This window comes from Scyliorhinus canicula, chromosome 23 (assembly GCF_902713615.1).
Source record: "Scyliorhinus canicula chromosome 23, sScyCan1.1, whole genome shotgun sequence".
Classification (NCBI taxonomy): Eukaryota; Metazoa; Chordata; class Chondrichthyes; order Carcharhiniformes; family Scyliorhinidae; genus Scyliorhinus; species Scyliorhinus canicula.
The window spans coordinates 27282568-27309518 of NC_052168.1; the positions used below are offsets into that span (position 1 = coordinate 27282568).

The following is a 26951-nucleotide window of genomic DNA, read 5'->3' on the forward strand; positions in this document are numbered from 1 at the left end:
TTTTACAAATGATCAATAATATATTTGCAGCATCAGACAGGTTTACTTAATATAGAATGCTTGAGAATCTTCATAATTTAAATTCAAATTCCCTTTGCTAGCTTCTTGCAATGGGGATACGGGTCACCCCCATGGCCCACTCTCACGGTCTGTATTCGGACCCAAGGAAACAGTGGAGGAGTCCAGTGGGAAACAAAGCAGCAGACGGGCTACTGTTCGCCAGGAGCCCACGGTGCCCTCACACCACAGCTTATCGTTTCTGCAGCACACTGCGGTCATGCTTCCGGATGATGTCCATCAGATTCTTCCCATTCACCGTGTCTTTCTGCGCTCGCTGCTTGTTCCTCATCTGCTCTCTGCGCTGCTGCTCGTTCAAGTACGGCGAGTTGAGGAGCTGTGGGGGCAGCAGCGTACCTGTTGGCTTCACCCGCTTCACCAGTTCCAGGAAATGCCTGCTGCTGCTGTTATTCACGAAGGTGATGGCTGTTCCCCGATGGCCCAACCGTCCTGCTCTCCCCACCTGGAAAAACAAGCACGTACAAGTTGAGTTAGAGTAACACTTAGCCACAGTCTGGGCCTGGAGCTGCAGGCTTTACTAAAACCACATGACAGCACGTCCAATGAAGATGTTGCTGTTTCATTCAAAGATTTAACCCTATTTAATAGAGCCACAGCTCTGTTGGCAGAGCCATGAAGTTGTGGGTTCAAGACCCATTGTAGAAAGCTGAGCACAAAGATCTAGGCCAAAACTTGAGAGCAATAATGAGCAAATGCTTTTGGAGGTGACGTCTTTCAAATGACACATTAAACCCGTTTGCTCTTACGGGGTGGCACGGTAACAGTGGTTAGAACTGTTGCTTCACAGTGCCAGGGACCTGGGCTGGGTCGCTGTCTATACAGAGTCTGCATGTTCTCCCCGTGTCTGCGTGGGTTTCCTCTGGGTGCTCCGGTTTCCTCCCAGTCCGAAGATGTGTGGGTTAGGTGGATGATCACGCTAAATTGCCCAAAAGTAATTTTGCCCAAAAATGTAGTGTCCAAAAGTTAAGTGGGGTTGATGGGTTAGGGGATAGGGTGGAGGTGTGGGCTTAGGTTGGATGTTCTTTCAGGGACAGGTGTAGACTCGATGGGCCGAATGGCCTCCTTCTGCACTGTAAATTCTATGAGTTGCAGATAAAAGATCCCATGGCATTTCTTTGAAGGAGAGCTATCCCCAGTGTCCTGTCCAATATTTATCCTTCAATCAACATCACAAAAATAGATTGCTGTTTGAGAGACCTAGCCATATGCAAACTGGTTGTTATGTTTCATAGAAACCTAGGAGCCAGGGGCTGTTTAGCACACTGGGCTAAATCGCTGGCTTTGAAAGCAGACCAAGGCAGGCCAGCAGCACGGTTCGATTCCCGTACCAGCCTCCCCGGACAGGTGCCAGAATGTGGCGACTAGGGGCTTTTCACAGTAACTTCATTGAAGCCTACTCGTGACAATAAGCGATTTTCATTCATTTTTCATTTCATAGAAGAGTAAATATGGAAGGAGCTGAAGCACTCGAGAGGGAATCGGATTAGGAAAAGAAACAATTCTAATAGCATTTACTGCAATAATTTAACATGAGGACTCCTCAACCCAACCATGCTGGCATAGTCTGGTTGGGTTGGGCTGAATGGCCTCATCCCGCATTGTGACAGCTGCACATGGCGCCGCAGCAGGAGGCAAATGAAGTGAGATGAAGAATTCACACAGCTCTACCTGATGCACATACTCGTCCATGGTCGGCGGCATGTCGAAATTGACAACCAGTTTGACATTGACGAGGTCCAGCCCTCTGCCAAGGACTCCTGTGCTCACCACAACCTCATAGTCACCTTGAAGCAGACCCTGGAAAAAAAGGACAGCATCAACAGGTCTTGAGTGATGAGATGGGAAGCCCCCCCCCCCCCCCCCCCCCCCACCCCCACACACAGAGGTGCTTCCTTCTCCATTATTTACACACCCAGGCATGGACACCCTTGCTAAGATTTTGCAAACGGCCAAGTGTCAAAATAGCATGCTCCAAGGCTCAGCTTCCACAGCGGAGCGAAGCTGGTCAGTTTGATCAGAGGCACAGTTGGGACGCAGCAACCTGACTTTATTTTGTTCCTCGTGTGCAAGATGTGTCCTGCAAATACTGACACACTCCCGCCAATGTTCGGATGATGCCGTGGTTAAGACCCTGGAGGCGGAGTGTTCAGATCGCACTGAATTGACTAAATTTGGTCACTTACACGCTGGCCCCATCCAAACTTGCTGCACTGGTGAACCTTCAGAGATTGAATGCAATACTAGATATTCAACAAGATGGTATTATGACTCAACTACACAAGAGTAGACAGGAATCACATATGGAGAATCTGTCACTCCTACCTACTCTGACTGAGATGTGCCTAGTCAATTCTTAGTGCTTTCTCATCCAATATTTATCCCTCAGCCAACGTCTCTTATCTTTTATCCCATTCGTGTTTGGGAGATCCTCACATGTGCATTTGGTTCCCATGGTTCCTGTGTTACAACAGTGACAGCAGCTCAAGAATATTTCATTGGCAGTAGAGTGCTTTGGGACACCAGGTTGTGAAATGCACATTAGAAATGTGAGTTTTGCTTCCTCATTCTTCACTAAACTGCCTGTTCTCCAAGATCTCCTATTCCCACCTTTTTTCCCCAGTCTCAGATGATCTGCTGCCTAATACTTCAATCATGCCTTGGCTACCTCTAGGTCTGGCGACTCTCAATGCACTCCTAGTGGACCTCCCACATTCTATCCTCCGTAACCTTGCGGTCATCCAAACCTCTGCTGCCCACATCTAGTCCCGTTCACCCATCACTCTTGTGAACTTGCTATGGGGCTGGTTTAGCACAGTGGGCTAAACAGCTGGCTTGTGCATTGCTGCCTACGGCGCTGAGGACCCGGGTTCGATCCCTGCTCTGGGTCACTGTCCATGTGGAGTTTGCACATTCTCCCCGTGTCTGCGTGGGTTTCGCCCCCACAACCCAAAAGATGTGCAGGATAGGTGGATTGGCCACACTAAATTGCCGCTTAATTGGAAAAAATAATTGGGTACTCTAAATTTAAAAAAACAAACAGCTGGCTTGTAATGCAATGTTAGGATAATGCAAGGCAGCAGCGTGGGTTCAATTCCTGTACCGGCCTCCCCGAACAGGCGCCGGAATGTGGCGACTAGGGGCTTTTCACAGTAACTTCATTGAAGCCTACTTGTGACAATAAGCGATTATTATTATTATTACCTACACTGGCTTCCAGTTAAGCAACACCTCGATTTTAAAATTGTCACCCTGGTTTTCAAATCTCACCGTGGTCTTTCCACTCTCTATCTCGGCAATCGCTCCTCCTGTCCCACAACGATGAGGTCTCTGTGCTCTTCTAATTCTTTCCGATTTTAGTTCAACACAATTGGTGGCTTCAACTGTCAAGGCCCCAAGCTACGGAATTCCCTCCCCTTCTACCTGAGAAAGCTTCTGCCCTCATATCATTGAATGTAGGGCAGCACGGTGGCGCAGTGGTTAGCACTGCTGCCTCACGCCACCGAGGTCCCAGGTTCGATCCTGGCTCTGGGTCACTGACCGTGTGGAGTTTGCACATTCTCCCCGTGTCTGCGTGGGTTTCACCCCCATGTGCAGGGTAAGCGGATTGGCCACGCTAAAACGGCCCCTCAATTGGAAAAAAAAATGAATTGGGTACTTTAAATTTATTTTTTTTAAATGTCGCTTTGTGAATGCAAGCTGTTGTTAAATTGTGAACCTAGACAAGTGAGGGCAGGCTTTTCAACTGCAGCAGGCCCTTAAGTTTTGTTCAGCTGAACAGCAGTCAGGAGAATGAACTTTCTTCAACCCAGAGATACCAAGGCCAACTGCGGTATTCCAAGAGCTGCCCTGGGTCCGGAATGGCACAGAGCACAGGTGGAGCTAAGAACATAGAACATTACAGCGCAGTACGGGCCCTTCGGCCCTCGATGTTGCGCCGACCTGTGAAACCATCTGAAGCCTATCTGACCTACACTATTCCATTTTCATCCATATGTCTATCCAGTGACCACTTAAATGCCCTTAAAGTTGGCGAGTCTACTACTGTTGCAGGCAGGGCGTTCCACACCCCTACTACTCTCTGAGTAAAGAAACTGCCTCTGACATCTGTCCTATATCTATCACCCCTCAATTTAAAGCTATGTCCCCTCGTGTTGGTCATCACCATCCGAGGAAAGAGACTCTCACTGTCCACCCTATCTAACCCTCTGACTATCTTATATGTCTCTATTAAGTCACCTCTCAGCCTTCGCCTCTCTAACGAAAACAACCTCAAGTCGCTGAGCCTTTCCTCGTAAGACCTTCCCTCCATACCAGGCAAGAACTTTGTGCTGTGCGACTCAGTAAGACACTAGATAATCCACGTACTCGCTCCTTGAATTTCCATCAGCCCTTTACCTGCACAATCTGATTGCGTTCACACTGGGCCTTGTCCGAGTGAATGGACACTGTTTTCAGGCCTGTAATCTTGTGCACAGCGTTGGACAGGAGATCAGCTCCCAGTCTGCAATCCACAAACACCAGCACAGGGGGGTGGAAGAGCTTACTATCCTATAGGAGTGGAACAAATAGAAATGGATTAGAAAATGTTTGTGCAACACAAGAGGTTGGGGAAGTTTAAGTGAACAGTCATTCCTTTCTCCCTCCTTTCAATTCTGAGGGTACTGATCCCTGAAGTCCTTTAACCAAATGATACTTCAGTTCTGTAGAAGGATCATTTGGTTGGGAAACATTAACTTTGTTTCTCTCTCCACAGATGCTGCCACACCGGTTGAGTTTATCCAGCATTTTCTGTTTCTATATTATACATCTCCGATTCCCTACATCCTCCCCCACGTCCCTTCTTATCCCAGAGGTACTGATGCTAGATCCCATCTTGCATATTACCAATGACTCCCGAAGCATCTTTCATACTTGGCACTAAAACCGAAAATGCTGGACAATCTCAGCAGGTCTGACAGCATCTGTGGAGAGAGAAGGGAGCGAACGTTTCGAGTCTGGGTGACTCTTCATCAAAGCTGACAAAGACTTTCACAAAAGCGTCATTCAGACTCGAAGCGTTAACTCCAATCCCTCCCCACAGACGCTGTCAGACCTGCTAAGGTTGTCCAGCATTTTCTGTTCTTGTTTCAGGTTCCAGCATCCGCAGTAATTTGCTTTTATTATTGTACTTGGAACTCGGCCATGGCAGGAGACTCCCAGGAAACACTTTAGGGATGCATCGCTGAAGAGGTCAGACCTACCCACCGACTCACGGAGGACCCTGGCTTGCAACAGATCAAAATTGAGGGAAGACACCAAACACGTCGAGGGACTTAGTTGAAAAGATGGAGAGGCGAGGTTGTGGAGTCGGAGAGAGCGCCGAAACCTCCCAACAACTCACTGACTCAACCGGTAGCACAGTGGTTATCACTGTTGCTTCACAGCTCTGGGGTCCCAGGTTCAGTTCCCGGCTGGGTCACTGTCTGTGCGGAGTCTGCACGTTCTCCCCGTGTCTGCGTGGGTTTCCTCCGGGTGCTCCGGTTTCCTCCCACAAGTCCTGAAAGACGTGCTATTAGGTGAATTGGATATTCTGAATTGTCCCTCTGTGTACCCAAACAGGCGCCAGGGTGTGGCGACTAGGGGCTTTTCACAGTAACTTCACTGCAGTGTTAATGTAAAGCCTACTTGTGACAATAGAGATTATTATTATCACCTGCCTTACATGGGGCAGAGTGTCCAAATTGTCCATTGGGCTGATCAGCCATCTCAGAACCCATTGTAACGGAGTGGAAGCAGGTTTTCCTCGATCCAAGGGACTGCCCAAGGAAATGCTCATGTGACCAGCTAATTCTGCACAGGTTAAAGGGCTGAACCCAGGACCGTGCTGTTAGCAGTGATTCAGTTCCACACTTCCACAATCAACAATGGAATCCCTCTGCCCTGCTTTGTCACCAATTGCTGGATTGTGACGACATGCCGGTTCCAATCTCCCACCAGCCCCTACCCCGCTAACGTGACAGTTCGGTAGTGCTCGACTTTACATTCACGCAGAAAGCTTGTTCTACTTGCATTCAGGATCTCAAACAGTTTCTTCTTCTTGGACGGCTCCTCCACCCACAGGATAATCGGACGGACATTGGAACAAGGCTGGTTCATCTTTCCGATGGTGATCCTGACCGGGTCCTGAAGGAACTGGGTGGCCAGCTGCTCGATACCGGCTGGGATGGTGGCGGAGACCAGAATGGTTTGATGCTCCTCGGGTACTTTCTCCAGAATATCCAGCACCTGCTGCTGGAATCCCATCTTCAACATGGTATCGACCTCGACAAAAACAACACTGTTCAGTTTCATGGTAATCAATGTTGAGACATGCACGCTGGGTATTCATGTTTGGGATATGGGCATTGGTGGCAAAGCCAGCAATATTGTGGCACGGTGGTGGTGAGCTACCTCTTGAACCGCCGCAGTCCATGTAGGAGACAGTAACGTAGTGGTATTGAAAATGGACTAGTAATCACCGGGGTCCCTGGTTCAAATCCCATTCACGGCAGACGATCAAAATTGAATTTAATAAAAATCTGTAATTAAATATCTAATGATCATCATGAAACTAGTGTCGATTGTCGTTAAAAACCCATCTGGTTCACTAATGTCCTTTAGGGAAGGAAATCTGCCGTCCTTACCTGGTCTGGCCTACATGTACCTACACCTGCAGCGGTTCAAGAAGACAACTCACCCCCCACCTTCTGAAGGGCAGTTAGGGATGGGCAGTAAATGTTGGCCTAACCAGCGACGCCCACATCCCGTAAATTAATAATTAAAAGAAAAAGTGGAGCGTTGTATTGTTCCAGGACATTGATCCAATAACAATGAAGGAACAGTGATGTATTTACAAGTCAGGATGGTGTGTGACTTGGCGGGGAAGCTGGAGGTGCTCCAAGCTTTCACCAATCCATTTTTCAGCAGGAGTGACCGGCTGGGGTACAGAAACAGGAATCCTGGCCAAATATGATAGAAATATTTAAAATAATGAAAGGATAGATTGAAGCTGACCTTTCTCAGTAGTTGAAAAGTGAAGAATAAGGGGATCTGCAGATCCAGGATTAAATGTAAAACATTTGGACCGAAGGATAGGAGAATCACCTTTAGAGAAAGAGTTGTTTAGAGGCTGTGGAATTGACGTCTGGAGTTAGTTGAGGCAGAAACTGTCAAAATTGAAGATTAGATTGGATGCGTGGCTGAAGGAATAGGAGAACAGACATTAGATGTTTGCTTGTGTGGGGCTGATCCTGACTGAATGGCCTGTTTCCACATTGTAACTGTGTGTTTAAGGCTACCTCTGGACTGTTCATCAAAGACTCTCGGGGCAGCTGCAGCATGGGCTATATTCAGAATAATGTTCCCGCTAATGGAACCAACCCTGGAAAAGAGTTCTCATACCGCACTAGGACAGTTCCTGATGCTGTTACTGACTAGCCCCTCTTGGCTGTGGAGCTGTATGTCACTGCTGGAGGGAATGGAACGCATAGCGGTCAAGCTCAATCTAGCTGGAAAAAACGCGGGCCAGAGCACTTCCTCCAATCCGGCTCGAGTCTTGGTTGCAGTATCGAATTCCTATGTATTTTTAAAAGGGAGACGGCCTCATTAACACTTACCTCGTCCACCACCACAGTCAGCACTCCGCACAGGCTGACGGCTTCTTGCTTCAGAATTTCCAGCAGCCGCCCTGGGGTGGCTATAATAACCTGTGGATAGACAGACCCAAAACATCCCATTAAAATCAAACAGATGATGATGATAGGCTACAGGGAGGGAATTCAGAGGACAGACAGTCTGGAGCGGTGTGTGGTGGGTAACAGCCCGAAAAGAATGACTGACTGGGGAGCGGCACGGTGGCGCAGTGGTTAGCACTACTGCCCCCCCGGCGCCAAGGATCTGGGTTCGATCCCGGCCCCGGGTCACTGTCCGCGTGGAGTTTGCACATTCTTCCCGTGTTTGCGTGGGTCTCACCCCCACAACCCAAAGATGTGCAGGGCAGGTGGATTGGCCACGCTAAATTGCCCCTTGATTGGAAAAAAATTAATTGCGGACTCAAAATTTATTTTAAAAAAATAAATGTATACATGTAAGAAATAGGAAATACTTGTCCACATCTGTTTTTGTATGTTGTGCTTATTGCGCAAAACAATAAATTTTTTTTAATGGTTTGACGCTTCAAGATAATAAGAATGTTTCTCGTGGGTTACGTCAGTACTTTTGGGAGGTCAAAACGGTTCCATGTCTGGAAAAGTTAAAGAAACTCTGCCTTAGCTGTAACAGTCTTGCCTCCCCGGGTTAAAGTCCCACTCCAAGGCTTGAGCACAAAATCAAGACCGAGTGCTTCCTGGTGTCCCAGGCACTGTTTGTTACTGATAAACTAATATCATTGGGAACATATTATCTGTTTTTTTTTACTTCCTTGTTGTTTGGTAAGAGATTGAGAAATTGTTGTGTGCAAATTGGCCGGCGTGACTCCTACATTACAACAGTGATTACTCATCAAAAGTCATTTCACTGGCTACGAAGGGGGCTTAGGGACATTTTGAGGTCATGAATGGGGCTATAAAAATGCAGATCTTTCGTGGATATGCCTAATGGTTAGACATAATAGCAGATGTTACATCCAAGCTTGACACAGGAAACAAGTGTCACAAACAGGATGTATGTAGCAGATGCTAGAGACATTTAATATCTTGGTTGGTAGGTAAGGATTAAAATTTCACTTTCCGAGTGTTTATTACATAACTGAAGTACACAAAGTAAATCGCTGTGGTGGTTTTTTTTTCCCACTGGGTTAATAATCCACAGAACAGGTCATCACAATTCCAGTTTCAGAGTTTCATGGAATAATACGGCATAGCAGGGCATTGCCCCTGACAGCTTTGAAAGAGCTTTTCAATTTGTCCCAGTCCACTGCTCTTCCTCCACGGCCTTGCAATTTTCCCCCTTTTCATGTAGCGATTCAATTCAGTTTTGAAAGCTGCTCCCGAATCTGCTTCGCTGCCCTTTCAAGCAGAATACTCCAGATTATAATAAATGGCCAAGTTTCCGGGAAAAAAAAGTCTCACCTGATCTCTGGTTCTTTAACTTATTACTTTACATCTGTGCCTTCTGGTTACTGGTTCTTTCAGCACCGGTAATAGTTTCTTCTCATTTACTCTATCGAGATCATTCATGATATCGTAAATTTCTGTCAAATCTTTCCTTAGCCTTCTCCACTCCCGAGGTCCCGGGTTCGATCCCGGGTCACTGTCCGGGTGGAGTTTGCACATTCTCCCAGTGTCTGTGTGGGTCTCACCACCACAACCCAAGAAGGTGTGCAGGGTAGGTGGATTGGCCACGCTAAATTGGCCCTTAATTGGAAAAACAAATAATTGGGTACTCTAAATTTTTTTTTAGTTAAAGAAACCTTCTCCACTCCAAGGTGAATTGCCTTTGATGTGATGAAAAGTCACACCTGAACTATTCACTTTGTTTCTCTATCCACCGATGGTGCCCGACTTGCTGAATCATTGAGTTTTACAGCATGAAAAGTGGCCCTTTGGCCCATCATGTCTGTGCCGGCCATCAAGCACCTATCTATTTGAATCCCATTTTCCAGCGCTTGATTGGTAGCCTTGAAAGCCACGGACGATTCCAGAACTCATCAAAATGCTTCTTAAATGTTGTGAGGGTTCCCACCTCTCCCACCCTTTCAGGCAGCAAGTTCCAGATTCCCACCACCCTCTGGGAGGAAAAGTTTTCCCTCACGTCCCCTCCAAAGCTCATGCCTCTTACCTTAAATCTATGCCCCCTAGTTATTGACTTCTCTGCTTAGGGGAAGGTTTCTTCCTATTCACCCTAACTATATCCTTCATAATTTTGTACATGGCCAAAAGCTTGGTGAAATGGGTAGAGCAGGGATAGAAATGGTTGTTGCAGGTTCCAGGATTTAGATGTTTCTGTAAGAACAGAGAAGATGGTAAAAGAGGGGAGGCAGTATGGGCCGAGGTTAGGAACAGGAGAGGAGAGGTCACCCTGTTGGGAGTTGTCTATAGACCTCCGAATAGTTCCAGAGATGTAGAGGAAAGGATTGCAAAGATGATTCTCGACAGGAGTGAGAGTAACAGGGTAGTTGTTATGGGGGACTTTAACTTTCCAAATATTGACTGGAAATACTATAGTTCGAGTACTATAGATGGGTCAGTTTTTGTGCAGTGTGTGCAGGAGGGTTTTCTGACACAGTATGTAGACAGGCCAACAAGGGGCGAGGCCACATTGGATTTGGTACTGGGTAATGAACCCGGCCAGGTGTTAGATTTAGATGTAGGTGAGCACTTTGGTGATAGTGATCACAATTCGGTTATGTTTACTTTAGCGATGGGCAGGGATAGGTATATACCGCAAGGCAAGAATTATAGCTGGGATAAAGGCAATTATGATGCTATTCAGCAAGATTTAGGATGTATAGGATGGGGAAGGAAACTGCAGGGGATGGGTACAATCGAAATGTGGAGCTTTTTCCAAGGAACAGCTACTGCGTGTCCTTGATAAGTATGTACCTGTCAGGCAGGGAGGAAGTTGTCGAGCAAGGGAACCATGGTTTACTAAGGAAGTTGAAGTACTTGTCAAGAGGAAGAAGAAGGCTTATGTTAGGATGAGACATGAAGGCTCAGTTAGGGCACTTGAGAGTTACAAGTTAGCCAGGAAGGACCTAAAGGGAGAGTTAAGAAGAGCGAGGAGAGGACACGAAAAGTCTTTGGCGGATAGGATCAAGGAAAACCCTAAAGCTTTCTATAGGTACATCAGGAACAAAAGAATGACTAGAGTAAGATTAGGGCCAATCAAGGATAATAGTGGAAAGTTGTGTGTGGAATCAGAGGAGATAGGGGAAGCGTTAAATGGATATTTTTCGTCAGTGTTTACACTGGAGAAAGACAATGTTGTCGAAAATACTCAGGTACAGTCGACCAGGCTAGATGGGATTGAGGTTCACAAGGAGGAGGTGTTAGCAATTTTGGAAAGTGTAAAAATAGATAAGTCCCCTGGGCCAGATGGGATTTATCCTAGGATTCTCTGGGAAGCCAGGGAGGAGATTGCAGAGCCTTTGTCCTTGATCTTTATGTCGTCTTTGTCGACAGGAATAGTGCCGGAAGACTGGAGGATAGCAAATGTTGACCCCTTGTTCAAGAAGGGGAGTAGAGACAACCCTGGTAATTATAGACCTGTGAGCCTTACTTCGATTGTGGGTAAAATGTTGGAAAAGGTTATAAGAGATAGGGTTTATAATCATCTTGAAAAGAACAAGTTGATTAGCGATAGTCAACACGGTTTTGTGAAGGGTAGGTCATGCCTCACAAACCTTATTGAGTTTTTTGAGAAGGCGACCAAACAGGTGGATGAGGGTAAAGCGGTTGATGTGGTGTATATGGATTTCAGTAAGGCGTTTGATAAGGTTCCCCACGGTAGGCTATTGCAGAAAATACGGAAGTATGGGATTGAAGGTGATTTAGCGGTTTGGATCAGTAATTGGCTAGCTGAAAGAAGACAGAGGGTGGTGGTTGATGGCAAATGTTCATCCTGGAGTTCAGTTACTAGTGGTGTACCGCAAGGATCTGTTTTGGGGCCACTGCTGTTTGTCATTTTTATAAATGACCTGGAAGACCACAAGACCATAAGACATAGGAGTGGAAGTAAGGCCATTCGGCCCATCGAGTCCACTCCGCCATTCAATCATGGCTGATGGGCATTTCAACTCCACCTCCCAGCATTCTCCCCATAGCCCTTAATTCCTCGCGACATCAAGAATTTATCTATCTCTGCCTTGAAGCCATTTAGCGTCCCGGCCTCCACTGCACTCTGCGGCAATGAATTCCACAGGCCCACCACTCTCTGGCTGAAGAAATGTCTCCGCATTTCTGTTTTGAATTTACCCCCTCTAATTCTAAGGCTGTGCCCACGGGTCCTCGACTCCTCGCCTAACGGAAACAGTTTCTTTGCGTCCATCCTTTCTAAGCCATGTATTATCTTGTAAGTTTCTATTAGATCTCCCCTTAACCTTCTGAACTCCAATGAATACAATCCCAGGAACGCCAGCCGTTCCTCATATGCTAGACCCGCCATTCCAGGGATCATCCGTGTGAATCTCCGCTGGACACGCTCCAGTGCCAGTATGTCCTTCCTGAGATGTGGGGCCCAAAACTGGACACAGTACTCCAAATGGGGCCTAACCAGAGCCTTATAAAGGCTCAGTAGCACATCGCTGCTTTTATATTCCAACCCTCTTGAGATAAATGACAACATAGCATTCGCTTTCTTAATCACGGATTCAACCTGCATGTTTACCTTTAGGGAATCCTCGACTAGCACTCCCAGATCCCTTTGTACTTTGGCATTATGAATTTTCTCACCGTTTAGAAAGTAGTCTATGCTTGGATTCTTTTTTCCAAAGTGCAAGACCTCACATTTTCTCACGTTGAAATGCATCAGCCATTTCCTGCACCACTCTCCCAAACTGTCTAGATCCTTCTGCAGCCTCCCCACTTCCTCAGCACTACCTGCCTGACCACCTAACTTCGTATCATCAGCAAACTTCGCTAGAATGCCCCCAGTCCCTTCATCCAGATCATTAATATATATGGTGAACAGCTGCGGCCCCAACACTGAACCCTGTGGGACACCGCTGGTCACCGGCTGCCATTCCGAAAAAGAACCTTTTATCCCAACTCTCTGCCTTCTGTCAGACAGCCAATCCTCAACCCATGCCAGTAGCTCACCTCGAACACCATGGGCCCTCACCTTACTCAGCAGCCTCCTGTGTGGCACCTTATCAAAGGCCTTTTGGAAATCCAGATAGACCACATCCACTGGGTTTCCCTGGTCTAACCTACTTGTCACCTCCTCAAAGAATTCTAACAGGTTCGTCAGGCACGACCTCCCCTTACTAAATCCATGTTGACTTGTTCTAATCCGACCCTGCTCTTCCAAGAAATTAGAAATCTCATCCTTAACGATCGATTCTAGAATTTTACCAACAACCGAGGTTAGGCTAATTGGCCTATAATTTTCCATCTTTTGTCTTGATCCTTTCTTGAACAAGGGGGTTACAACAGCGATCTTCCAATCGTCCGGGACTTTCCCTGACTCCAGTGATTTTTGAAAGATCTCAACCAACGCTTCCGCTATTTCTTCAGCCACCTCCCTCAGAACTCTAGGATGTAGCCCATCGGGGCCAGGAGATTTGTCAATTTTAAGACCTTTTAGCTTTTTTAGCACCATCTCTTTTGTAATGGCAACCATACTCAACTCAGCCCCCTGACCCTTTATAATTTTTGGGATATTACTAACGTCTTCCACTGTGAAGACAGACGCAAAGTACTTATTAAGTTCTCCAGCCATTTCCTCATCTCCCATCACTAGCCTTCCAGAATCAGTTTGAATTGGCCCAATGTCTACTTTGGCCTGACGTTTGTTTCTTATGTATTGAAAGAAACTTTTACTATCATTTCTTATATTACTGGCTAGCCTGCCTTCATATTTGATCCTCTCCTTCCTTATTTGTCTCTTTGTTAACCTCGGTTTGTTTTTGTAGCCTTCCCAATCTTCTGATTTCCCGGTGCTTTTGGCCACTTTATAGGATCTCTCTTTTTCTTTGATACATTTCCTGACCTCCTTTGTCAGCCATGGCTGTCTAATCCCTCCCTGGATAATCTTTCTTTTCTTGGGGATGAACCTCTGTACAGTGTCCTCAATTATGCATACAAACTCCTGCCATTTTTGCTCTACTGTCTTCCCTGCTAGGGTCTGCTTCCAGTTGATTTTCACCAGTTCCTCTCTCATGCCCTCGTAATTACCTTTATTTAACTGTAACACCATTACATCCGATTTTGCCTTCTCTCTTTCAAACTGCAGACTGAACTCAACCATATTATGATCGCTGCTTCCTAAGTGTTCCCTTACTTTAAGATCTTTAATAAAGTCTGGTTCATTACATAGCACTAGGTCCAGAATAGCCTGCTCCCTTGTGGGCTCCATGACAAGCTGTTCCAAAAAGCCATCTTGTAAGCATTCCATGAATTCCTTTTCTTTGGATCCACTGGCTACATTATTTACCCAATCCACCTGCATATTGAAGTCCCCCATGATCACTGTGACCTTGCCTTTCTGACATGCCTTTTCTATTTCCCGGTACATGTTGCGCCCCTGGTCCTGACCACTGTTAGGCGGTCTGTACATAACTCCCATTATGGTTTTTTTGCCTTTGTGGTTCCTCAATTCTACCCACACAGACTCCACATCATCCGACCCTATGTCGTTTAGTGCCATAGATTTAATTTTGTTCTTAACTAACAAGGCAACCCCACCCCCTCGGCCCACCTCCCTGTCTTTTCGATAGGTTGTATATCCTTGGATGTTTAACTGCCAGTCCTGAACCCCCTGCAGCCATGTCTCTGTGATGCCTACCACATCATAATCATTCACGATGATCTGTGCCATTAGTTCATCTACTTTGTTACAAATGCTACGAGCATTCAGGTAAAGTGCCTTAATGTTAACTTTCTTATCAGTACAGATATTGGAAGTCCTAAGATGTCCAAAGTTATCCTTCCTTTTTGTGTAGAAGGATAGGTTAGTAAATTTGCAGATGACACGAAGGTCGGTGGAGTTGTGGATAGTGCTGAAGGATGTTGTAGGTTACAGAGGGACATAGATAAGCTGCAGAGCTGGGCTGAGAGGTGGCAGATGGAGTTTAATGCGGAAAAGTGTGAGGTGGTTCACTTTGGAAGGAGTAACAGGAATGCAGAGTACAGGGCTAATGGCAAGATTCTTGGTAGTGTAGATGAACAGAGAGGTCTCGGCATCCAGGTACATAAATCCCTGAAAGTTGCCACCCAGGTTAATAGGGCTGTTAAGAAGGCATATGGTGTGCTAGCCTTTATCAGTAGGGGGATTGAGTTTCGAAGCCACGAGGTCATGCTGCAGCTGTACAAAACTCTGGTGCGGCCACACCTGGAGTACTGCGTGCAGTTCTGGTCACCACATTATAGGAAGGATGTGGAAGCTTTGGAAAGGGTTCAGAGGAGATTTACTAGGATGTTGCCTGGTATGGAGGGAAGGTCTTACGAGTAAAGGCTCAGAGACTTGAGGTCGTTTTCGTTAGAGAGGAGAAGGCTGACAGGTGACTTAATAGAGACATATGATAGTCAGAGGGTTAGATAGGGTGGACAGTGAGAGTCTCTTTCCTCGGATGGTGATGACCAACATGAGGGGACATAGCTTTAAATTGAGGGGTGGGAGATATAGGACAGATGTCAGAGGCAGTTTCTTTACTCAGAGAGTAGTAGGGGTGTGGAACGCCCTGCCTGCAACAGTAGTAGACTCGCCAAATTTAAGGGTATTTAAGTGGTCACTGGATAGACATATGGATGAAAATGGAATAGTGTAGGTCAGATAGGCTTCAGATGGTTTCACAGGTCGGCGCAACATCGAGGGCCGAAGGGCCCGTACTGCGCTGTAATGTTCTATGTTCTATGAAAGAGATAAGGCTTTAAGGAGAATCTTATAGGCGGAAATGTTGCTGTTGTCAGATTGCTGTGTTAGGGAAGAAGCTGGTGGTAAAGTGATGGCTGGTGGAAACATCTGGTGGTTTCCTATGTTTTAAACTCTGGAGGAGCCTTTCACCGAGTTGAATAGTAGAAGGGGAAGAGTTCTGAAATAATCACTGTCTACACATGCGTGGAGGAACTCACTGTTTGTAACAAATAACAACAAAAATAGCAGGCACTGTTACAAGGCTCCCCCACCGGGCAGAAGTAGCAATGTTAAAGTGAAGGGTTTCATGGCCAGTGCTGTGGCACTGTGCCCTGTAAATACTGCACCACACATTAAATATGATGCAAACAAACAAACAAAGAGATACTCAATGATCCCCTCGATAAATGGACCAGGGTAGCACTGAGCCATGCAGGTCAGAAGTTCCTGGTTGGATCACTGAATCATAAAATCCCTACAGAATCATAGAATTCCTGCAGTGCAGAAGGAGGTCATTCGGCCCATCGAGTCTGCACTTACCCTCTGGAAAAAAAGCACTTTGGAAAGAATAACAGGAATGCAGAATATTTGGCTAATGGTAAAATTCTTGGTAGTGTGGATGAGCAGAGGGATCTCGGTGTCCATGTACATAGATCCCTGAAAGTTGCCACCCAGGTTGATAGGGTTGTGAAGAAGGCCTATGGTGTGTTGGCCTTTATTGGTAGAGGGATTGAGTTCCGGAGCCATGAGGTCATGTTGCAGTTGTACAAAACTCTAGTACGGCCGCATTTGGAGTATTGCGTACAGTTCTGGTCGCCTCATTATAGGAAGGACGTGGAAGCATTGGAACGGGTGCAGAGGAGATTTACCAGGATGTTGCCTGGTATGGAGGGAAAATCTTATGAGGAAAGGCTGATGGACTTGAGGTTGTTTTCGTTAGAGAGAAGAAGGTTAAGAGGTGACTTAATAGAGGCATACAAAATGATCAGAGGGTTAGATAGGGTGGACAGCGAGAGCCTTCTCCCGCGGATGGGGGTGGCTAGCACGAGGGGACATAGCCTTAAATTGAGGGGTAATAGATATAGGACAGAGGTCAGAGGTGGGTTTTTTACGCAAAAAGTGGTGAGGCCGTGGAATGCCCTACCTGCAACAGTAGTGAACTCGCCAACATTGAGGGCATTTAAAAGTTTATTGGATAAGCATATGGATGATAAGGGCATAGTGTAGGTTAGATGGGCTTTAGTTTTTTTTTTCCATGTCGGTGCAACATCGAGGGCCGAAGGGCCTGTACTGCGCTGTATCGTTCTATGTTCTATGTACCCAGGCCGACTGCCACACTGGATCTCTGCAGCCCCACCTAACCTTTGGACACGAAGGAGCAATTTAGCACGGCCAATCCACCCAAGCTGCAAATCTTTGGACTGTGGGAGAAAACCAGAGTACCCGGAGGAAGCCCACGCAGACACAGGAAGAAAGTGCAAACCCCACACAGACAGTCACCCGAGGTCAGAATTGAACTCGGGTCCCTGGTGCTGTGAGGCACTAGTGCTAACCACTGTGCCGCAGACCTCAGCCAGGACTGCAGTTGACTTCAGCACCCTCAGTTGGGCAAAAGGAAAACGAACAAAAAAAAATTAAAAATCAGTCAGCGCCCCTGATCTAATCCACTCATGGGCGTGACTGGAAAGGCCGGCGTTTATTGCTCATCCCTGGTGGAAGCTGGACAGAGAACATGATTAGATTCAGATGTGATGCCCTCCACAGTTCAATAATCTGCTCACAAATTATTGTCCAGAAGGCATTGTGAAACTCCGCCCCAAACAAAGTGTCTTCAGGAGCGACGGGCATGACAAGGAGGGGGATAAGTGAAAGAAACTGCAGTCCTGTACAAACAAAAATATCTCTGAACAGGTCGTTGATGGAACAAGATGGAGGTTGCAGTGTGGGCTGCACGTCTTACCTTAATACTTTGTTTGAGGCGGTGGAGCTGAGGGGGTAAAGGCATTCCCCCGACCAGCAGTGCCGTCCTCATGTTGGGCAGACCCATCATCAGCTCCTTGGCCTGCCCTTCGATCTGAATGGCAAGTTCACGCGTTGGAGTCAGTACCAACCCAATGGGCTGATGAGGTGCAGCCTTCGCGTTCTGAAAGACGGGGAAACAGAAGATGCTGCAAAGTCAGATCTCTGCTGACTTGAGCGTTTTTCCAGACACAAACACAAAGTGGAACAGGGAAAAATGACCGGTTTCTGAACGTTTTATTTTATTTTTAAACTCATCCAAATGAAGGGATGCTTGTGTTCTCATTTTGGGCAGCATCATCAAACTCTCCTCAGTCACTCCAACAGTGAAGCAGAGCCAAACACTCCCAAGATCAGGTGTTGCATGGCTGGAAAGAGAATTATATAGAAATTGTAACACTGAATCATCCGCTCACTCCAATCGGTGTTGTCGTTCATCATCCGCATGAAGTTATTCTAACCCCTCGAGTCTGCTCTGTTCCTAAATTACTTTATACGAAAGAGGAGAAGTAGGCCATTCGGCCCCTTGAGCCTGCTTCACCGTTCAATTAGATCATGGCTGATCTGTTGTGTTGCAAGTTCCCCATCTACCCCTCCCCCCCCCCCCTGATAATCTTTGATTCCCTTGCACAACCAGAATCTGTCTATTCCTACCTAAAAATATTCAATATCCCCCTTTCCTTCAAATATCATCATGGTCTCCAACCACATCCTCACAACATAAAAACCACATAGTTTCTCCTATTCACAGTCCTAAATCTCTTACCTTCAAGCTTACTTGTCTGTCCATTTATTCTAACTCCTCGATGAATGGAGATGGTCCATTTCTATTATGCTGCGCCATCCATTGACCCTCTGGAATGCCTTCTTTCTTAAACCCACCCATTTCTTCCTTATTGTGTCCACCTATGAATATGCTGAGATCAGTTTAGCTCAGCTAACTGGACAGCTGGTACGTGATGCAGAGCAAAAGGCTTTCAATTCCTGTGCCGGCTGATGCTATTCATTTTTAAAAACTTTTTCCAATTAAGGGGCAATTTAGCATGGCCAATCTATCTACCCTGCACATCTTTGGGTTGTGGGGGTGAGACCCACGCAGACACGGGGAGAATGTGCAAACCCCACACGGACAGTGACCCGGGGCTGGAATCGATCCCAGGTCCTCAGCAACATAGGCAGCAGTGCTAACTACTGCCCCACCGTGCCGTTCCCGGCTGAGGTTCATAGAATTTACAGTGCAGGAGGAAGCCATTCGGCCCATCAAGTCTGCACCAGCCCTTACAAAGAGCACCCCACTCAAGCCCACGTCTCTGCCCTAGCCCCATAACCCAGAAACTGCTCGGGGGCAGCACGGTAGCATGGTGGTTAGCATAAATGCTTCACAGCTCCAGGGTCCCAGGTTCGATTCCCAGCTGGGTCACTGTCTGTGTGGAGTCTGCACGTCCTCCCCGTGTGTGCGTGGGTTTCCTCCGGGTGCTCCGGTTTCCTCCCACAGTCCAAAGATGTGCGGGTTAGGTGGATTGGCCATGATAAATTGCCCGTAATGTCCTAAAAAGTAAGGTTAAGGGGGGGGTTGTTGGGTTACTTGTATAGGGTGGATACGTGGGTTTGAGTAGGGTGATCATTGCTCGGCACAACATCGAGGGACGAAGGGCCTGTTCTGTGCTGTACTGTTCTATGTTCTAAACCCCCACTTAACCTTTTTGGACTCCAAGGGCAATTTAGCATGGCCAATCCACCTAACCCGCACATCTTTGGATTCATGAAGGTTATTCATGAAGGCCTCGCTTTTTCAACTTTGCCCTTTGCCTGAGGTGTGGTGACACTCGGGGTTAAATCGCCACTGTTGAGCTCTCTCTCTCTCAAAGTGGAGAGAAGCCTATGGTCCTCTGGGACAGTGGCAACATTTCATTCCAATGGATACTTCCATTCATACCCAGTTTGTAGCCAAGTTGTTGTCCAATTAAATCTAGATCTTCTTGGTGCAGAACAACTTTTAGCATTTTATTTCTCACACTCTGAATATAAACTCACAATAAGCCTTTATATTAAACACTGGTTTGCCCCAATTCTGGGCACCACATTTTAGGAAGTGAGTGAAAGAGTCCAGAAAGATTTACGAAAACGTTCCCCGGGATAACTTCAGCGCCTGGGCTAACTGGAATTGTTCATCTTCGGGAAGAGCAGGTTGAGAGCAGACTGGAAATAAGTGTTCCAAATCAGGAGGGGAGTCACTGAGCCTGGATATGTCCTGCCCCACCAGCAGGACAGACCCAGCAGAGGTGGTGGCATTGTGGTATACAATCAGTGAGGCATTGGGAGTCCTCAACATTGTCTCTGGACCCCATGCAGTTTGATGGAATCAGGTTAAACATGGGCAAGGAAATCACTCCGCTGATTACCACATACCGTTCCCCCCACCTCAGCTGCTGCATCAGAATAGAAATATTCAATGCAACGCCACAGGTCTAGGGCAGTGTTCATCCTCCGCCCACTACTAACATATCTATTCCTTTCTCCCTCGTGGGGCAGCACAGTAGTTAGCATTGCTGCCTCACAGCACCAGGGACCCTGGTTCCATTCCAATCTTGGGTGAGCGTCTGTGCGGAGTCTGCACGTTCTCCCCGTGTCTGCGTGGGTTTCCTCCCACAGTCCAAAGATGTGCAGGTTGGGTGGATTGGCCGTTCTAAATTGTCCCTTCATGTCCAGTGGTTAGGTGGGGTTATGGGGTCACAGGGATAGGACAGAGAAGTGGGCGGAGGTCGGGTGCTGTTTCAGAGGGTCAGTATAGACTCAATGGGCTGAATGGCCTCCTTCTGCACTGTAGGGCTTCTAAGTGTGTTTATCTTGATTTCTTTTAAATGCATAAATACTATTCTCCTCAACCACTCCGTGCAGTTGTAAGTTCCACATTCTACCAAGGAAGTTTCTCCTGGGTATCCTACGGAATGTATTAGTGACTAACTTATACTTATGGTCCTTAGTTTTGGACTCCTCCATAAGTACAAACATCTTCTCTACATCTATCTAATCAAACTGTTTCCTGATCATTTTAACCTCGCAGTTCTGGGCTCATCCTTGCAAATCTTTTATTGCACCTTCTCCGGTGACTCTGCACCCCTTTTGTAATGTGGGGATCATATTGTGCTTTAAGTGTGACTGCACCATGACTTTGCATAAATTCCGTAGGATCATACATTAAGGACATAATTCAGCCCATTCTATTCTTTCTGGCTCTTTGAAAATGCTACTCTTGAACTCCCATTGACGAGGGCTGAGGGGAACTTTAGGTATCTTGGGGTCCAGGTGGCTAGGACCTGGGGGGGCCATGCATAGGCTAAACTTTTTGAGGCTGGTGGGGCAGATGGAGGAGGAGTTTAGGAGGTGGAACGCGCTTCCGCTCTCGTTGGTGGGCAGGGTCCAGTCGGTTAAGATGACGGTGCTCCCGAGGTTTTTGTTTCTTTTCCAGTGCCTCCCCATATTGATCCCAAAGGCTTTTTTCAGAAGGGTGAATAAGTCAATTCTGGGGTAAGGAGGGTACTTTTGGAGCGAAGAAGGGAGGTAGGGGGCCTGGCGCCGCCCAACCTGTGTGGATATTATTGGGTGGCGAACGTGGCGATGATTCGCAGGTGGGTGACGGAAGGGGAGGGTGACGCATGGAAGAGATTGGAGGTGGTATCCTGTGCGGGAACGAGTCTGGAGGCTTTGGTGACGGCCCCACTTCCACTCCCCCGGCAAAGTATCCACGGGTCCGGTGGTGGTTGCGTCCCTTAAAATCTGGGGACAGTGGAGGCGGCATAGGGGGGAAGTTTAGCTCACTCAGCTGAATCGCTGGCTTTTAAAGCAGACCAAGCAGGCCAGCAGCACGGTTCGATTCCCGTACCAGCCTCCCCGGACAGGCGCCGGAATGTGGCGACTAGGGGCTTTTCACAGTAACTTCATTGAAGCCTACTCGTGACAATAAGCGATTTTCATTTTTTTTTTCATTTTCAAGTGAAGGCCTCAGTTTGGGCCCCGATACGGGGTAATCACTGTTTTGTGCCAGGGAGAACGGGTGGGGGATTTGGGAGTTGGCACAGGGCAGGCATCAGATTGATTGGGGATCTCTTCCTGGATGGGAAGTTCGCGACTCTGGAGGAGCTGGAGGGGAAGTGGAACCTCCCCCCTGGGAACGCTTTTAGGTATATGCAGGTCAGGGACTTTGTTAAGAGGCAGGTGGCGGAGTTTCCTTGGCTGCTGCCAAGGGGGGTGCAGGACAGGGTGCTCTCGGGGACGTGGGTCGGGGAAGGAAAGATCTCGGCTATTTACCAGCTGATGCAGGAGGAGGAGGAGGCCTCAGTAGATGAGCTCAAAGCGAAGTGGGAGGAAGAGCTAGGGGAAGAGATTGAGGATGGAACGTGGTCGGACGCCCTGGAGAGGGTGAATTCCTCCTCCTCTTGCGCACGGCTCAGCCTAATTCCGCTGAAGGTGCTGCATAGGGCTCACATGACAGGGGCCAGGATGAGCCGGTTCTTTGGAGGGGAAGACGGGTGTGGGAGGTGTTCGGGAGGCCTGGCGAACCACACCCATATGTTCTGGGCTTGTCCGGCCTTGGAGAGGTTTTGGAAGGGGGTGGCGGGGATTTTGTCGGAAGTGGTTGGGTCTAGGGTCAGGCCGGGCTGGGGGCTCGCGATCTTTGGGGTAGCTTCGGAGCCGGGAGTGCAGGAGGCGAGAGAGGCCGGCATTCTGGCCTTTGTGTCTCTAGTAGCCCGGCACAGGATTCTGTTACAGTGGAGGGATACGCGGCCCCCGAGTTCGGAGGCCTGGGGCAACGACATGGCCGGGTTCATCAGGCTGGAGAGGATGAAGTTTGCCCTGAGGGGGTCAGTACAGGGGTTCTTTCGGCGGTGGCAGCCCTTTCTCGACTTCCTGGCGAAGGGGTAGAGAGAGATCAGTAGCATCCTGGCCGGCGGGGGAGGGGGCGGGGGTGGGGGTGGGTTTGGGGGTTTGTTTTTGCGGCGGAGGGTTTGCTATGTGGTTATTTTCTTCTTTCTTGTATTGCTGTTGGTTTTTTTGTTATTATTTATTTTGGGGGGTGAGTTCTTGTCTTGGTGTGGAAACACTCCTCGTTTGCTTTAAATTGTGGGGAGAATATTTGTTATTAAAAATCTTGAATAAAAATTATTTAAAAAAAAAGAAAACGCTACTCTCATCGACCTGTAATATTTCCTTTGTAAGTATTTACACAATTTCCTTTTGAAAGTTACTATTCAGTCTGCTTCCACTGCCCTTTCAGGCCACTGTTCCAAGTCAGAACTCATTCTATCAAAAACAAGGCGGACTTTGGACATCTCATTGATCAAGAATTACTCGCAAATGATTTAGTAATTTGCTGACCAGAGCAATTCAGAGATGCTCAGTTGCCCCACCCCTTCCCCCCATCCAGCCCCACCCCTTCCCCCTCCAGCCCCACCCCTCCCCCTCCAGCCCCGCCCTGCCCCTCCCCCTCAAGCCCCACCCCTTCCCCCTCCAGCCCCACCCCTCCCCCTCCAGCCCCGCCCTGCCCCTCCCCCTCAAGCCCCACCCCTCCCCCTCCAGCCCCACCCCATCCCGCCCCACCCCTTCCCCATCCAGCCCGCCCCTCCCCATCCAGCCCCGCCCCTCCCCCCTTCCCATCCAGCCCCGCCCCTCCCCATCCAGCCAATCCCCCCTCCCCATCCAGCCCCACCCCTCCCCCTCCCCATCCAGCCCCGCCCCCCTCCCCATCCACCCCGCCCCCTCCCCATCCAACCCCCTCCCCATCCCCCTCCAAAGCACTACCCCGCCCCTTCCAGTTCCAGCCCCACCCCTTCCCCGCCCCTGCCCCCTCCCTCAAAACATAAATCACACGGTGCTGAAAAGGCGCTGCAGCCATCGGGTCACCACCGACACATAAAAAACACCCGATCTAATCCCATTTGTCACAACTTGGCCCATAGCCTTGAAACGAAAATCGCTTATTGTCACAAGTCGGCTTCAAATGAAGTTACTGTGACAAGCCCCTAGTCGCCACATTCCGGCCCCTGTTCGGGGAGGCTGGTACGGGAATGTTACGACATGCAAAGTGCTCATCCAGGTACTTTTTAAAGGATGTGAGGCAACCTGCCTCCATCACCCTCCCAGGCAGTGCATTCCAGACCATCACTACCCTCTGGATAAAAAAGCTTTTCCTCAAATCCCCCCTGAATCTCCCACCCTCACCTTAACTAAGGAGAACAGCTGCTCCCTATCCACCCTGTCCATAGAATCATAGAATTTACAGTGCAGGAGGCCATTTGGCCCATCGAGTCTGCACCGGCTCTTTCAAAGGGCACCCTACCCAAGCCCACACCTCCACCCTATCCCCATAACCCAGTAACCCCACCCAACACTAAGGGCAATTTTGGACACTAAGGGCAATTTAGCATGGCCAATCCATGAAACCTCAATCAGGTCGCCCCTCAGTCTTCTCTGCTCCAGCGAAAGCAACCCAAGCCTATCCAACCTCTCGTCATAACTTAAATGTTCCACCCCAGGCAACATCCTGGTGACTCTCCTCTGCACCAGCTCCAGTGGAATCATATCCTTCCAATAATGTGGCGCCCAGAACTGCACACAGTGCTCCAGCTGTGGCCTCACCAAGATTCTATACAACTCCAACATGACTTCCCTGCATTTATAATCTATGCTTCGATTGATAAAGACAAGTGTCCCATATGCCTTTTTCACCACACGATCAACTTGCTCTTCCACCTTCAGAGATCTATGGACCAGCGTCCCTTTGTTCCTCGGAACTATGCAGTGTCAGGCCATTCACTGAATACTTCCTTTTCAAATTACTCCTTCCAAAGGGTATCAACCTCATACTCTTCAGGATTAAATTCCATCTGCCACTTATTTGTCCATTTAACCATCCGGTCTGTATTTTCCTGTAATTTAAGACACTCAACCTCATGGTTAACCGCCCGGCCAATCTTTGTGTCATCCGCAAACCTCCTGATCCTCCCCTCAGCGCCCCCCTCCCCTCCCCTCAGCGTCCCCCCCTCCCCTCCCCTCAGCGTCCCCCCCTCCCCTCCCCTCAGCGTCCCCCCTCCCCTCCCCTCAGCGTCCCCCCCTCCCCTCCCCTCAGCGTCCCCCCCTCCCCTCCCCTCAGCACCCCCCTCCCCTCAGCAACCCCCTCCCCTCCCCTCAGCACCCCCCTCCCCTCCCCTCAGCACCCCCCTCCCCTCCCCTCAGCACCCCCCCCCCCTCCCCTCAGCACCCCCCTCCCCTCCCCTCCCCCCTCCCCTCAGCACCCCCCTCCCCTCCCCTCCCCCCTCCCCTCCCCTCAGCACCCCCCTCCCCTCCCCTCCCCTCCCCTCAGCACCCCCCTCCCCTCCCCTCAGCACCCCCCTCCCCTCCCCACCCCCCCCCCCCCTCCCCTCCCCTCAGCACCCCCCTCCCCTCCCCTCAGCACCCCCCTCCCCTCCCCTCAGCCCCCCCCTCCCCTCCCCTCAGCACCCCCCTCCCCTCCCCTCAGCACCCCCCTCCCCTCCCCTCAGCACCCCCTCCCCTCCCCTCAGCACCCCCCTCCCCCCCCCTCAGCCCCTCCCTCCCCCCCCCTCAGCACCCCCCTCCCCTCCCCTCAGCACCTCCCTCCCCTCAGCACCCCCCTCCCCTCCCCTCAGCACCCCCCTCCCCTCCCCTCAGCACCCCCCTCCCCTCCCCACCCCCCTCCCCTCAGCACCCCCCTCCCCTCCCCTCAGCACCCCCCTCCCCTCCCCTCAGCACCCCCCTCCCCTCCCCTCAGCACCCCCCTCCCCTCCCCTCAGCACCCCACCCCCCTCCCCTCAGCACCCCCCTCCCCTCCCCTCAGCACCCCCCTCCCCTCCCCACAGCACCCCCCTCCCCTCCCCTCCCCACCCCCCTTCCCTCCCTTCAGCACCCCCCCTCCTTCCCTCCCCGCTCCCCCTTTCCCCACACCTCTCCCCCATAGCCCCCTCCGCATCCCCCCACACCCCCCTTTCCCCCACACCCCCAGCTGTCCCTCACCTCCCGCAGAGCCGCCATGGTGAGGGGGAGCAGGAAGGCGGCCGTCTTGCCCGAGCCGGTGTCGGCCGCCGCCAGGATGTCTTTGCCGGCCAGGCCCTGCGGCAGCATCTCCATCTGTACCGGGGTGGGGCTGAGGTAGCCCAGCCTGGCCAGGTTAGCGGTCAGGGTTTGGGGGAAGGAGCAATGCTCGAACTCCAGGACAGGCCGGCAGGCTGGGCCCCTCACAGCCATTCCCAGCTGCTGCTGCAGGGCCTCCACCTGCCGGCCGCTCAGGCCCGAGATAAAGGGGTGTTCCAGGTAGGGGGAGGCCGGGGGGCCCGGGGGGGAGGCCGGGGGGCCCGGGGGGGAGGCCGGGGGGCCCGGGGGGGAGGCCGGGGGGCCCGGGGGGGAGGCCGGGCCCGGCTCCAGGTGCCGGGCTTTACACTGCAGGCTGCACACGTCCGTGTCCGTCTGCTGACAGATATACTCCCCATAGCGGCCGCACACCGAGCAGGCCGGCTCCCCCGGCTCGGGCCAGCGCTGCTGGCAACTCCGCTGCTTCACCGGCTCCTCGGGCTCGGCCTCGGCCTCCTGGGCCCGCTCCGCCCCGGCCTGGGCCCGCTCCGCCTGGGCCCTCTCCGCCCCGGCCTGGGCCCGCTCCGCCTCCCCGGCCTGGGCCTGCTCCGCCTCCCCGGCCTGGGCCTCCTGGGCCCTCTCCGCCTGGGGCTCGGCCCGCTCCTCCTGGGCCTGGGCCCTCTCCGCCTGGGCCTCCTGGGCCCGCTCCTCCTGGGCCCTCTCCGCCTCCTGGCCCCCGGCCCCCGCTCTGCTCCTCTTGGCCGCTCGGCCCTCGCTGTCTTCGGGCCGTTTGAGCTTCAGCGAGCGCGGGAGGAACATGGTGAGCGGCCCGGCTCAGCCCCGCCGCCAGAGTGAGTGGCTCAGCCCAGCCCAGCCCGGCTCAGCCCAGCCACCGGCAATCCGCCTCCCAATCTCCTCTGCCCATCTCCTGCTGCTACTTTGTTAACAGTCCTCACCCTGGGCAGGCAGCACAGTCACATCTGTTCCCAATTCCTCTTTTTCCAATTAAGGGGCAATTTAGCCAATCCGCCTACCCTGCACATCTTTGGGCTGTGGGGGTGAAACCCACACAGACACGGGGAGAATGTGCAAACTCCACACTGACAGTGACCCAGAGCCGGGATCGAACCCGGGTCCTCAGCGCCGCGAGGCAGCAGTGCTAACCACTGTAGGGTCAGCCCGGTAATGCAGTGGTTATCACTGTTGCTTCACAGCGCCAGGGTCCCAGCTTCGATTCCCGGCTT

The 26951-nt window shown here is 50.2% G+C and overlaps 1 protein-coding gene across 2 annotated transcripts; it reads right to left on the bottom strand.

The window, feature by feature from the left end:
- ddx59 (DEAD (Asp-Glu-Ala-Asp) box polypeptide 59) lies at positions 1–26592 on the bottom strand. 2 transcript variants are annotated; one of them, XM_038783505.1, is made up of 8 exons: positions 26371–26592; positions 25654–26214; positions 17567–17749; positions 7713–7802; positions 6127–6378; positions 4474–4626; positions 1747–1875; positions 1–520 (listed from the first exon to the last, which is right to left on the bottom strand). In XM_038783505.1, exons 1-8 carry the CDS (start codon positions 26524–26526, stop codon positions 251–253), a joined length of 1794 nt encoding a protein of 597 aa, XP_038639433.1. In that variant the 5' UTR covers positions 26527–26592; the 3' UTR covers positions 1–250. The 2 variants fall into 2 exon arrangements, with proteins under 2 accessions (XP_038639433.1, XP_038639434.1); XM_038783506.1 differs by lacking the exons at positions 25654–26214; positions 26371–26592 and adding an exon at positions 18686–18729.
- Positions 26593–26951: the final 359 nt, after the last annotated feature.

Coding starts and splice junctions, on each gene's coding strand:
- ddx59 (XM_038783505.1), bottom strand. CDS start 26,526: ATGTTCCTCCCGCGCTCGCTGAAGCTCAAACGGCCCGAAGACAGCGAG. Junction 26,215..26,370: donor AGAGGGCCCAGGCCCAGGAG/GAGCGGGCCGAG, acceptor CAGGAGGCCGAG/GCCGAGCCCGAGGAGCCGGT. Junction 7,803..17,566: donor GCCTCAAACAAAGTATTAAG/GTAAGACGTGCA, acceptor GTCTATCCACAG/GTTATTATAGCCACCCCAGG.